A 13,179-nucleotide genomic window follows, 5' to 3' on the forward strand; every position below is an offset into this window, starting at 1 on the left:
TGATGCTGCCTGTTTTTCTGATGGAAGTATGGGCCTTGGTGATATTATGAGAGATCCTTTGGGGGTTGTCGTGGCAGCGTCTTGCAGACTGGTTTAATGGCCCTTTTGAGATTGTTGTTGCTGAGGCCATTGCAGCGAGGCACGCACTGTCTACTGCCATTGATGCTGGATTGAAAAATGTGATACTAGAGTGGATTGTTTAAACCTCTTCCATAAGATTAAGAACAATAAGATTAAGAAAGGTGTGTGAGTCTTCCTCCTTGGACATCATTGTGAGTGATATCCTTCACTTAGCCAGCGTTTGTTCCTCTTTTGATTGTTCTCATGTAGATAGGAAAGGGAATGTTGTAGCACATAAGCTTGCCAATTGTAGTAGAGTTTTTAGTGATGTGAGGGTGTGGATCGATGAGATCCCCCTTTTCTAGCTTTGGATGTTGCTCGTGATATTCCTTGAGCCTTTTATGTATTTTGGTGCTTTTCTCGTGTACTGTCAAAAAAAAAAAAAAAAAAAAAAGAGGCTCCATTATTTTTAAAATTAGCCATAGGTGTCTGAACACACATGCTAATATGAATCTTATCCATATCCACGTAATTAATACTGCAAAAATAGAAAAAAAAAAAAAAGGTAAAATAAAAATTTTACTTTTTAAGAAAAAAAGCACCCTGGAGAAAGAGTAGTCTTGCTAACAAGTCTAACTAATTTGTTTTTGAAGCGGAAAACTTCTTTCTCTTGTATTTTGGTTTTACAGCATCTTGTAGGGTCTTAATTTCACGAGAATTTGATATCACATCAGTAGCTACTGCAGCCAATGCTGTTGAATTTCTTTGCTCTAGCATCTCAGCGGAGTTGAAATCCGAATCCGATAGCTTACCTTCAACAATTTGTTCGTTCTCCTTTTTCTCCATTAGTTTACCTAGAAAGAAACCAAATATGTTAGCAAATCATTATGCTAAATCATAAGTGCAGAGGGGCAGGGAGGAGTAAAGCCATGGGAGGCAGAACAGATTAATCAAGGGAAAACGTAAACAAAACATGCACTGGACTAGATGGAAAACAGATATTGATAAAAAGCTTGAAAAGCCAAATAAGATTCAACCAAGTCATCAACCCATTCTGAATCAACTAGATAGCTTCCAGACTATGTTAATAAAAAGTGTAAATAATTTGAGAAGTTCCAATATTTCACAATTATGAACTACCTAAAGCCTGCAAAATGACTTTGGTGATGGACTGATGGGCAATAAGAGCAAAGGCGCCTATAATAAAACTTGGGAGAATAAGTGAAACAAGAAGTCCATGTTATAATTTTAATGGCTGTTAGCTGAACAAGATGATTACCACAAGACACAAGAGAAGCTTTCAGATGTTTCGAATCCACGCCTCTGGAAAAGGGATCCCTATCAAAAACCAACAAAGATCAGTAAATGCCACAAGCCTTTGATCAAGCTAATGAACTCAAGAATGGTACCACTGAAAATAATCAAATATAATTCACATGTTCCTTGAAAACTACTCACATACCAACAAGAAGGACCCTTCATGAACCTCTTAGCTTCAGTACTTGCATCTGCCTCCCCTCTACATAAAGGTTCTTCAGTTTTCATAACATCGCTTTCCATAGCAGGACTTTCTTGACATGCTGACTTCCGCATTTGCTGTAATACAGTGGTTTGTTCACAAATAGAATGGCTGTTGTCATTGATAGTACTTGAATTCGGTGTACTAATATTCAATAACGCCACAGAAGAGAGGCGCTTCACACTTTGCTGTTCTCGATCAGTGTTGAACAATTTGACCTAGTGTATTCATATCATATCATATTAAAACACTAAAATTCCCCCTATTCAAGTCTGACTCTTTAGATATATAATGCACTTGAGAAAATAAGTAACAGACTCTACTTGTCAAGTCTGACTCTTTGATGTAAAAAAATGAGCTATTTACAAGCATTACTGGTATGCAGCTTGCATGAAATGTTTGAATGTTAGCCATGCCCATAAATTTTCTAAAATAATGAATTACTTTACATACAAGGATGGCCCAACATCAATGAGAGGAGCGCTTTTTTATGTCATCTCTCCAGCTGAACAGCAAGTTCAACTCATAAGTCAACAGAGAGAAAGTATCGTGGAAAAAGTAGATTAAGGGGCCATTTACCATCAATTAAGAAAGAAGGTCACCTAGGCTTATATGGGTTAAGCTGTCAGATATCAGTCATTTGAGGTTTTGAATCAAAAATAGTTTTTTATTGGTTGGTATCAGGGAAGAATTAAAGGGAAAAAGGTAAGTGGCTGTTCAATGAGGGTGGTGAAATGTCTGAATGTTGCAGCCAGCAGATAATTCCCCACGGGATACTGTTACATGATGGCAATAACAACCCAATACCTTATCATATGGTTAGTGATGGTGCCTTAAATTCAGCTTTGGGGTCTCAGACAAGTGCTCCAATGGTATTAAAATTTTGACTCTCTGTGAGCACATAGCATCTACAAATAGTTATCTTACCAGTTTGGCAATAGCAGTTGACAAGAGTGGTCTTAAGGTTTTCTGGGTGTCCATCTCACTCTCACACCAGTCAGATGCTAATGAGTTCCATACAAGAGTGAGACAGTGACAAAGACCAATTTCATAGTAACGGTACAAGGTGGTTGTCCATTAGAAAATTTCTTTGACGAAGCTCAAGTTTCCCATTTCAGGAACTTGGAAATTCAAACTCAAAAGTCAGAAATATGAAGGAGCCAGGGGAAACCTCAACCAAAAAAAACAAAAATTAAATAAATAGATTAATTAAAATAAAATTAAAAATAAAATAAAATGCAAGTTTTTCTATCTGAAGTTCCAAATTAAACCATTCGCTTCTTTTATGAATTTAGCTACCATCAATACTTTCTATTTGTCATTATTGTTGGTCTCATTCCAAAGCAAAGATATTGGTTACTTGTTTCAGTATGTGTTTCCACTTCACAAATTTCTAACTTTAAGTTTAGCATAATCATTTTTCTCATTCTGTTTTTGATTTCAGTGCAGAGAGAGAGAGAGAGAGATTTGAAAACATTGACTTGGATCAAAGAAAAAAAGAAGTACCAAGAAAAACAAACCACGGATCTTACAGCATTTTCAATCTTGCTGGTCATATCAGCAGCTTTCACAGCAGCAATTCGCAAACACTGCATAACAACACTTGGTGCAACACCAATTTCGCCAGCCTTTTGAATGGCACAGACATCTTCGCTTGCATTAATCGTAGCTGTCAATTTTCCTTTCATAACGGCCTCTTCGTAATAAGTAGGATCTACCACCTGAGTCATCACATTACATGCTAAATCCACCCAAATGACAATGCCAAACAGCACTAGGGTAATGTTTTGTATATTCACCTCTTACCAAAATGTTTTCAGTCATAAATCCAAATGTCACAGCTATAGGAAGATGGTGAACTATCAGTGCAAGTGGTTCCTGCACCTGCAAAGGAAACATCACATGGAACACAGTTAATAAAACGGATAGATCATCCTAACACCTGTCTACAGAGCATATAGTGGCCACATATCATAAGAACGAGAGCAGAGACTGTCTCTCCAATGCACCTAGAGTAGTTGAAAAGTTCAAGGCAGATAAAATCAAACAGCACACACAAATCACAAATGACATAACTACCAGAACAAGACCACCATCAAGAAAGGCAGGAACCGAGCTCTTTATCAAGATAGTTTAACAACCCCGAACCAGAGGAATAATGATCAAAGAATATGAACAGCGAGCACAAATGTCCGAGGAGAAAGATGCGTGGAAATGCTCAGCAAAAGAACCGATGGGAAAACCAACCATATGACCAATGGAATAAATGGATAAATAGGCCAAATAAAAAAAAATGATCTCATTGTGTTGCTCTTGAAAAAGTTATTGGAAAATTCAACATGGTGACCTCATACTATTGAAAATTCCACTAGGAGGATACAGTCTGATTTTTAACTCGTCAAAATGTCTGAATGTTATGACTGAATCTAGCTATCTCTAATTTAATAATTGATTTTGTACTTTAATCATTAAGTTATAAACCTAACCATAGTTAACACCCCTCTTGACCAACTTAGACCATCACCCCAACCACCTATAAACCCCTCACCAACCCAACCTGACGACCAACTACCCCATCCCGATGCACCAAAAACCACCTTCCACCCACCAAAAATGACCAGATAACCACCAAATAAAACCACCCACCAACTGAAATACTTTGCTCGACCTCGAAAACCTCCATCCAATCCTTAAAGCCACCACCCAACTTTAGAAATCCTTATCCACCTACCAAAAATGACCACCCAACTCTCCGAAGAGGCAAAAACCACCATAAATCCCTAAAACTTCTAGAAACCGCCAAAACAACCATCTAACCCACCAAACACCAAATTCACCTTCACTCCCATCTTACTTTCTTTATCCTAGCCTCTAAACAATAAATATAGTGAAGATAGGGAGGAGGAAATATGGTGGCCAAGGTAGTTGGGTTGGGATGTGCTAACGTGTTCATCGGACATAGTTAGTAAGAGGGGTGGTGAGTAAGGTGGTAAGTGTAGGGATGGTGGAATTGGTGGGGCCAAGCATGGGAGTCAATGTGGATGGTGGTGGTTGGCGAGTTGTTGATATAATAAATGTAGGAGTAAGCAAATTAACCATTTAAGTCTAGGTTAGCCATTTTAGCCATCTAAATGTGTCATCGGAACACGTATAGAAACTTCACGTTTAAAGGATGCTCAATCCACATATCCTAGTTTAATTAACTACCTAGCATTTTAAACTTTTTAAAACCATAAATACAAACAAAAAATCACGTGAAATATAGCCATAATGAACTTTATCATAGCAAGAGCTAAACTCATTAACATAATTACTCATCTAGCCTATTGTTTACATTTTGATGGTTGCACTTAGATAGTAGGCACATGAAAGAAATATTAGCTGATACTTTCACTTAGCTACATACTTCATCAGCCACAATAAGTGTTTAATTATGTTGCTGGTAGAAGTCAGCAACTTATGATAGACGAGAACTAACTTTAAAACTAGAGCTGAAAATCACACACTTCTAATTTATACTAATTGGGACTAAGAGCTCACATTGGCAATTTGGTTGTACAACTCTCAGAAAATTATTAACAGACAAAAGCCAGTCATAACCTACCATCTGATCCTTACCCCAGCACCATAAACATCCATGTAGTAGGATAGCAATCTTCTTTTTCCAATTTCTTAACCATAAAGATGATATAAATGGAGTTTTTGTATATAATTTGGAGAATAATCAAAAGATAAAACTTAGAGTTGGCTTTTCAATGCACAAAGCAGAAGTGCTAAGCAAAAATCAAGAACTTCAATAATTCAACAAGTGATGATGAAGCAATAGGACAACTTGTATCCAATTATAAGGGGAGAAAAAAAAATAGCTTCACAAAGGAAATTTGACACGTCTCAAAGACAAGTTTTCTCTCTTAATCTCAACAATCAACAATCAAGTTTCCAATTATAATGTATAATGGAGTTATAGGAAGAAGCTTATCCATATAGAGCACTTAACCATGGCCGTTAAATAACAAAATAGACGGCAATAACTTATTACGGTGTTACGCTAATAATTAATGCAGTGGACAGCAAACACAGCCATAGATTTCCTCACCCCAGCTGTAAGTAATGAGCAGTGAAGGAAATACCAAATTTTTGCAGTAGAGACAGCCCTCGTCACAGCCATGAAGATTCTTTGGTCGAAAATAAGGCTTCAATAGCTTGCACAACTCAGATTAGCAAGGACAAAACCAACTTTCAACTTTATGCTATTTCAATTTCTTTAACAGCATTACATATTACCTAAGGACATTATATTACATTTTAATATGCCGTAAAAACATGCCTATAATCCTATCATAAGAAGAATTAAAGCCAATCAATTCATAAACCTTATATTCTCTAAACACCTCTTGATTCATAAAGATCACACACCTCTATTGAGATATTCACAAATTTACAAGAAAGAGCATCAACCGACTAGCATTGCTTTTCACTCACCAAATCCTCACAGAAAACAAACCTCATTTGCAGCAAGCACCATTATCAATCATGTTGGTCTCCATCACAAATCAGATAAATAGGTGGCCCAAGCAGTTTGACCTTGGACCAAAACTAGCACAAAAAGTTAGCAAGCAAGAGTTGTGCAACAAATCCAGAATATCCTGAAAATGAGTGAATTCCCCAATGTCATCTCGCTAAATGTTTGATCTCAAACAACCTCGTGAGCATTACAAGTTTACAACCAATCAATCAAGAATTTTCTATTCATCTACAAGTGTCTCAATGAAGACAAATTAACCAACAAACCCTAACATGACCATAGATTCTTCATTTCTTCAAAGATCATGATCCAAGTTTTCCTAAGAGGGAGGCTATGACGATGACACAAAAGGAGGGTGGAATATTAAATTAATTATGTATAGGTCTAAAGAATGGTAGGGACATTTAATTATGTTAGTAATCTTAGCATGTTAATTAAGATTAGGATGCTAGAGTTATAGCAGTGGCTCAATTGTTTCTCATTCTCCAAGTATTGTTTAGGGTTTAGGCTAAGGGTACCAACGCCCACCAACCAACCTGCAATATTTTGTATTAATTACAGCAATCTAGAATGATTTGAATAAAGAATTTTGTTTACAGATGCTCTTCCCCATCACCTCTCTATGAGTGCACCACACACATGCATGAATATAGTAAAGTGCACATTCAACTGAGAAATTTAATCATGCAAGTCATAAATAAAGATGATGTTAGTATAATAACGATAAAATGCATACATTGAAGGGTGAGAAGGATAGCATGAATAACAACAGTAACCAGCCAAATTACACGTAGGATAGAAGTCTATAACAATCATGAATTTCATGTTGATCGATGACAATGATAGACAAGGATTTGATCAAAGCTGTGTCTTATTAAAAGAAAAAGACTATGAACACACCTCTGGTGGATGAACAACTACTTCCTGACCATCTTCTCCTCCAAGCGTACAGACAGGCCGTCGAAATGTCTTCAGAGATGCCAAAGCAGCAACATTTGCAGCGTCAAGAAGATTTCTGTTTCCAGCAGGATAATTTGTAAATTGATCACATGAACTTACTGAGGTTCTTCGGGTAAAAAATATTATAGCTTACCCTCCATTATCAACAATGTGAAGATCAAGACGGACAGACCATACTAACTTGCCAGCAAGAACACAAAGTGATTCAGTATCAACTGCCCTGCTCTCCCTGCAGCATGGCTTTCACATTTTTAAAAATCATAATCTCCAAATCCCTAAAGATGGAACACTTAAACAGAAAGAGAAGAAGAAAGAGTAGATGAGAAAAAAATTGTAATCTTTTGCAATATAATGATTACAGATAGCAACACCAAAGAATTACAAAGCAAGCAAGATGAAACAAAAAAATAATCCAAAATAATTCTAAAGTGTCAAGTACAGCATCAGGCTGTCAGTGGACACTAATGCCATCCAAAAGAGATCAAATTCTAAAGAGAATTCAGTATTTTGATTAAAGATTTTATAAAACCAACACTTGTGATCAGTTCTGGTCAGTAGTCAATTGAAAGCAACATTTTCAGCATCACCAAATTTATGCAACCAGCAAAAAATAAAGGTTAACATATATAAACATTTGTATTTTACAAAGCATTTTTAGAGAATTTAGACCAGCAATACTATGTTACTGGACTCAGACAAATTGGGGTGATCACAGTTATACACAATATATTACAACCCAACTAAGGCAGGAGTCAGGCCCAATCCTTGAAGGACATAAGTGAGCCTCAAAATGGTTTTCTTCTCATAAGTAACCCAAGAACATCATTTCCAAAGCGTCACAAAAAAAAAATGAATTTTCTAAGATGTAGGATGGTTCCAAATCTCAAATATTACAAAGCATTTTTAGACAAGCAATACTATGTTACTGGGCTCAGACAAACTGGGGTGATCAAGGTTACATACAAGATATTACCAACCAACTCAGGCTCAATCCTTAAGGAACACAATTATACATGACCCAAGAACATCATTTCTAAAGCACCTCAAATAAGTGATTTTGCAGAGATGCAGGATGGTTTCAAATCTCGAACGTAATAGCATTTCAAATTCACATAGCAATTGTGATAATGGTCACTAAACCACTTTCATGGTTGATGTGGTTGGTCTGTCACTGCCACACCCTATTACTGCGGTCACCTCAAGCTCAATAACAGTTACAATGTGGCCATGATGCGGCCGAGCCATAATACCGCATCTAGAATGCAAAAACCCTATAAATGAAAGCTGAAGGCCAAATAGGCAATTTGAAGAATCAAAATCCTTTGACCATTTGGGTAGATAACAGAGATAAGCAACCAATTAGGACTCTTAATTGACTGGGTTATATTTGACCACATTTTTTTTACAGCATTCAGGATGTAAAATTACTAGATGGACAGTGTTAAAAAAATTAATCCAGAAAGAATCTATTCTAAGAAAAATAGGTTTCAGTTTCATGACAGATAGCAATCACTTAATAGATTCAATAAGGTGACACACGGCAATAATGTAAAAATCAAGATATAAAAATCAGTAGGGAAAAACCTCAGACCACGGTCTATTATGCGTCCCAATTCTATCGCAGACTCTCCAGGGCGACCAGCCTCAAATGATGGGTCAGCCATAGGTGAAAACTCTGTGTATATATTAAGTGATCCTTCATTTGGCCTGTCTCTATAAGGTTGAACTAGCTGAGCAGTGACAAAGCTCATGACACGAGTCTGGCCAAGCTGTACCTCAGTTGATCCATCTTTCCTGCAATGTTATCACAATGATTGAATAATTATAATTCAGATACCATATCAGCAAGCAATAATTCCAATATTAAACTTGCCAAGGATGGAGGCAGAGAGAACCTAGATGTACATCGTTTTCTCTAACCATTTAAGAGCCTAGAACAATAAAATACAGTTTATACATTAATTTTGCAGCAAACACCTCATGAATCAATCCTATGTTCAAACCATCATGTGGAACAAGCAGCTCCGATCCTAATGGATGTTTTGAGATGTCTGTGAGGATTTCCACAAAACAGCTTTCTTGAAGTAATGGTCGATTCTTGAATGGATTCCTAGAAGATTTTAAGTGAAGCAAAGCAGAAAATATCTTGTACTTGGGATAATTCACAGCAATGAATACTATGAATAACCCAAAAGTTGGCTAATTCAATTTACTATGCATAAAGCAGCTCCAATCCTAGATTTTACTTATTAATATGAATGTTTTGAGATCATTATGAGGATTTCCAAACAAATAACAGCTTTCTTGAAATAATGGTCGATTCTTGAATGGATCCTAGAAGGTTTTTAAGTGACGCAAAGCAGAAAATCTCGGGTAATTGGGGTTGTTTACAGACAGTGAAAGCTATGAACAACCCAAAAGTTGGCTAATCCTGATTACTCAGCACAAATAGGGAAGAGAGAGAGGGGGGGGGGGGGTGTATAGCTCCGCTTATGTACAAATTTTCAGCATTCTAATTTAAATCTGCCTAAGATAAATTATACTCAAACTACTACCTACTTACCTGTTTAGCATAAAAGTTAATTTCAACAAATAAAATCAGCAAATAAATACATTACTCCGAAATAAAATTCAGCAAATATATCTGAACAGAACAGAGCCTAAATAACCTATGTAACAACAAATAACTTACCTCCCACCATCACTCTACACCCATAAATATCCTCCCATTTGTCAATGGCAAGGAGATAATACGGAGTAATAATTGTAAATTCAGTGTACCTATTCCCAAGCTAGCCTCCTAGGCTTCATCAATAAATACAAAGCCAAAAGCCAAATTTAAATTCACACACGCTAAGCATGAAAAGGTTGATAATCAGAGCACTCAGTTGTTCCCAGAGTTTCTTGTCCAAACATTACACCTACATTTTTTTCTCCTATTTCACTATTATTTTTCATTGAATTAAAGAGCAAAATCTTCAAAAACATTTGGTAGCATTAAGCCAATAACAAACCCAAAATCTTGTACAAATATCTTAAAAATTTTCCCCAAAATCTCTAGCAATAACTTATCCTTCCACTTTGTAGAAATGCATTATTTTTCAGGATGCATCCATAAAGGAGATCACCTTTCACCTTGCGTGTAATTCTTATTAGCCTGTTCCTTAAGTTAACATTTATATTCTCCACTTAAGTTAAAACTGTTCAGAAGTGCACTTAAACATAAGTTACATCTTCTTTGCTACAAAACTCGTGATTTCTTATATATGCATAGGAATGAAATCAACAAGATAAAAATAACTTTGTATACTAGATCAAAAGGAGATCGTCGAATAGTAACTAAAAGAGTCATGTTGTAAGAGAATACAATATCTGCTAACCTCTTTTTGAAAAAAAAAAATTAATCACAGTAAACATAAATACACAATAAGTAGAAAGGTCCTTAATGGAAGAAAAAAAAAAAACTCCCTTGGGGAAAATACCTTGGACAATGGTGGAGCGATATCATATAGGTTTCACCTTTTGGATTGGTACAAAACAAAAACCAACTACTTCAAGAAAGACCTAAACTCAACCACAGCAAGTTCTTTCCTCGTTCCTAAAAGTTTGACACAATTTACATTTTTGGGTATTTTAAAAGACTATAGGACCGAAAGAAGCCGGTAGCAAAGGAAAAATATTATATTTATGTTTTTGAGCTTTCTTTTTTTTATCTCAATTTAGTTGAAAACTTATGCAGCTTTCCTACCACAGAAGAAAGAAAGTTCAGGGAGTAAGCCAGGAATTTAAAGTTCGACTCATATGTACTTTATTCTATTTTTGGCATCCAGGATCCCTTGTTTCTCTCTCACCTTACCCCAACAACATTTATACATTTTCACTCATTCTCTTACTTTATCCACTATTTTCTTTAATTCACCCTATGTTACTTGATGTCTAACATGGCTGTATGTCAAAGTGACCAAGTGTCCAACCCAGCTATTTTGGGGAAATATTTCATTTTCTTGGTCCAAATCCTCAGTGCTTTTACTTACCAGGCCATTATAAGTTCTCAAATGTGATACAAAGTCTTAGTTGTAAGTCTATGAACAATACAAGATCCTAACACAAATCCCACAAGACTTTTTATTTAAAATTTAGAATGTTGTATGTGTTTTACTTTACCTGATAATCTCAATGTCCAAAAAAAAAGTTAAAAAAAAAAAAAAAACAGTTTTAAGCAATAGTCAAGGAATCTCTTAAAGAAGGCCAGAGAAAGAAATAATGCAAATCAAGCTTTATAAATTATAATACAAGAAAACCCCATACACCCCCCCCCCCCCCCCCCCTCTCTCTCTCTCTCTTTTTCTCTGGAAGCACCAAAATGAAGCAAAGATAAGCTGCTTCATCAATCCAGACCCAAAGATGAAGTCCTATCTCTGAAAGTAATATCACCCTTTCTTGACAATAAACCCCAAGAATCCAAGATTACTAAATACACTGAAATAAATAACTAAGCATCCACCATTTATAGTTACCACTAACCATTAGTTAACTATCAATTCAGATATTTTATTGATTAAGTTTTCATTAATTCATCAAAACCTTATATTATCATTCAATAGTGTTTGTGTTGAGTTACTCACATCCTCATGGATCAACTCATGTGTTCCTGCTAGCTTCATATACATACAATACTATGTAGAAGATTCTTAGTTTACAGCCTTTAGCTATCTCCTCCAACAGTCTAACCCATGTTTGACACTCGAATATGTACCCATGCCTCACAGGCTAACACTTAGAGGAAGTCTATGTTAACATCAAACATTAATTGACATTGATCAATTTCATAAACATGAACAAAGTAAAACCTTATACTTTAACCACAATCAGTATATTCACTTTAAAATTAAGCAAGATTAACCAAAATCTCTGATAGTAACATAGACCTATCGAACTAACATATTATAGAACCAATATAAAAAGGACACCAACATGGCAACATAGCTGTACAAAACACTTACCTACCAAACTTAATTGTTAATTCGCGGTAGTCAAATGGGCGCCTTCCATCAGCTCTAAGATCCGAAAGCAATGCAGTCTCTATAAACTTCTTCTCATTTATAGTCATGTGCCAAGTATTAGCTAGTCTCTGTTCCATTTTTCAAACTGTAATAACCGCAGTTAGAGATTGTTTAAAATCCACAAATTGCAATCTTCTAAACTAAGATGACAAACAAACATTCAAACATTATTTCAACAACCCATTTATCACCAAACCGTGAGCCGGGGCAGGAGCATCAACCGCCCCAAACCCGGAAGAAAAGGTCCATTTTCATAGTTTCGTCCTACCATTAAAGGGTTATATAAACAAATTTCTGCAACAAAAAAAATTCTAATTTTACTCAATTATCAGAGTAAGGTTCATAATTGCGATTCATGTTAGCCGACCCCAAATCATTTTGGGACAAGACTTTGTTGTTGTTGTTGTAGTATCAGGAAAAGTTCGAAAAATCAAGTTACATTCTTCTGGCTAAGTATATGAATAGAAAAAGTTTAGCAACGAAATCGCTTGTAATAGTTATCATAACTTTAGTAATTATAACAACCAATACAATAATCTACCTAAGACAAACCCTAAATTGAATTATACTGACAAGCAAATTAACGATTAGATTTGATATTCGATGATTAGGAAGAAAAAAAAAAACAATTCAAACCTTGGAAGCTGCTTCAATGGCGAGAATAAGCAGCTTTAGCAATTTGCCAATTTTGATTACACTTCAATGGAAGGGGGAAATGGGGTGATGATCAATCGTAAGCTGCTTTAATGGCGAGAAAAAGCTGCTTTAACAATAATAATGGAGCGTTTGGTTTGTGCTTTGCGGTTTTTTTTTTTTTTTTTTTTTTTACGAATTTTAAGAAAATTAATTACATCAAAAAAAAAAAAAAAAAAAAAAAAAAATTGATTAATTGTTTCAAAAAAAAAAAAAAATTGATTAAACATATATATCAATCAATTAAATATTAAATAATTTCCCGCCAAAAGTACCTTCTAAAAAAAATAGGAAAATTTGTCCAAAACAACCTTTTAAAAGACAGTTTTTGTCTAAGACAACCTTTTAAATTTTTTTTG

At 35.5% G+C, this 13,179-nt stretch overlaps 1 protein-coding gene across 4 annotated transcripts; it reads right to left on the reverse strand.

Annotated features, from left to right (window-relative positions):
* Positions 1–182: 182 nt before the first annotated feature.
* On the reverse strand, positions 183–12,941 carry LOC145593579 (exosome complex component RRP45A-like). Of its 4 annotated transcripts, none has more exons than XM_081649848.1 (10): positions 12,764–12,941; positions 12,068–12,212; positions 8,649–8,858; positions 7,198–7,293; positions 7,005–7,119; positions 3,379–3,463; positions 3,112–3,293; positions 1,523–1,797; positions 1,340–1,398; positions 183–914 (listed from the first exon to the last, which is right to left on the reverse strand). In XM_081649848.1, the coding sequence occupies exons 2-10, from the start codon at positions 12,202–12,204 to the stop codon at positions 697–699; spliced, it is 1,377 nt and encodes a 458-aa protein (XP_081505974.1). In that variant the 5' UTR covers positions 12,205–12,212; positions 12,764–12,941; the 3' UTR covers positions 183–696. The 4 variants fall into 4 exon arrangements, with proteins under 4 accessions (XP_081505974.1, XP_081505975.1, XP_081505973.1 ...); XM_081649847.1 differs by having other exon boundaries at positions 491–914; positions 3,112–3,300; positions 3,386–3,463; XM_081649850.1 differs by having other exon boundaries at positions 776–914; positions 1,519–1,797; positions 3,112–3,300; positions 3,386–3,463.
* Positions 12,942–13,179: the final 238 nt, after the last annotated feature.

This window comes from Chenopodium album, chromosome 19 (genome assembly GCF_948465745.1).
Source record: "Chenopodium album chromosome 19, dcCheAlbu1.1, whole genome shotgun sequence".
Classification (NCBI taxonomy): Eukaryota; Viridiplantae; Streptophyta; class Magnoliopsida; order Caryophyllales; family Amaranthaceae; genus Chenopodium; species Chenopodium album.

Coding starts and splice junctions, on each gene's coding strand:
- LOC145593579 (XM_081649848.1), bottom strand. CDS start 12,204: ATGGAACAGAGACTAGCTAATACTTGGCACATGACTATAAATGAGAAG. Junction 8,859..12,067: donor TTAACAATTAAGTTTGGTAG/GTAAGTGTTTTG, acceptor ATAACATTGCAG/GAAAGATGGATCAACTGAGG. Junction 7,294..8,648: donor ATAATAGACCGTGGTCTGAG/GTTTTTCCCTAC, acceptor GCCATGCTGCAG/GGAGAGCAGGGCAGTTGATA.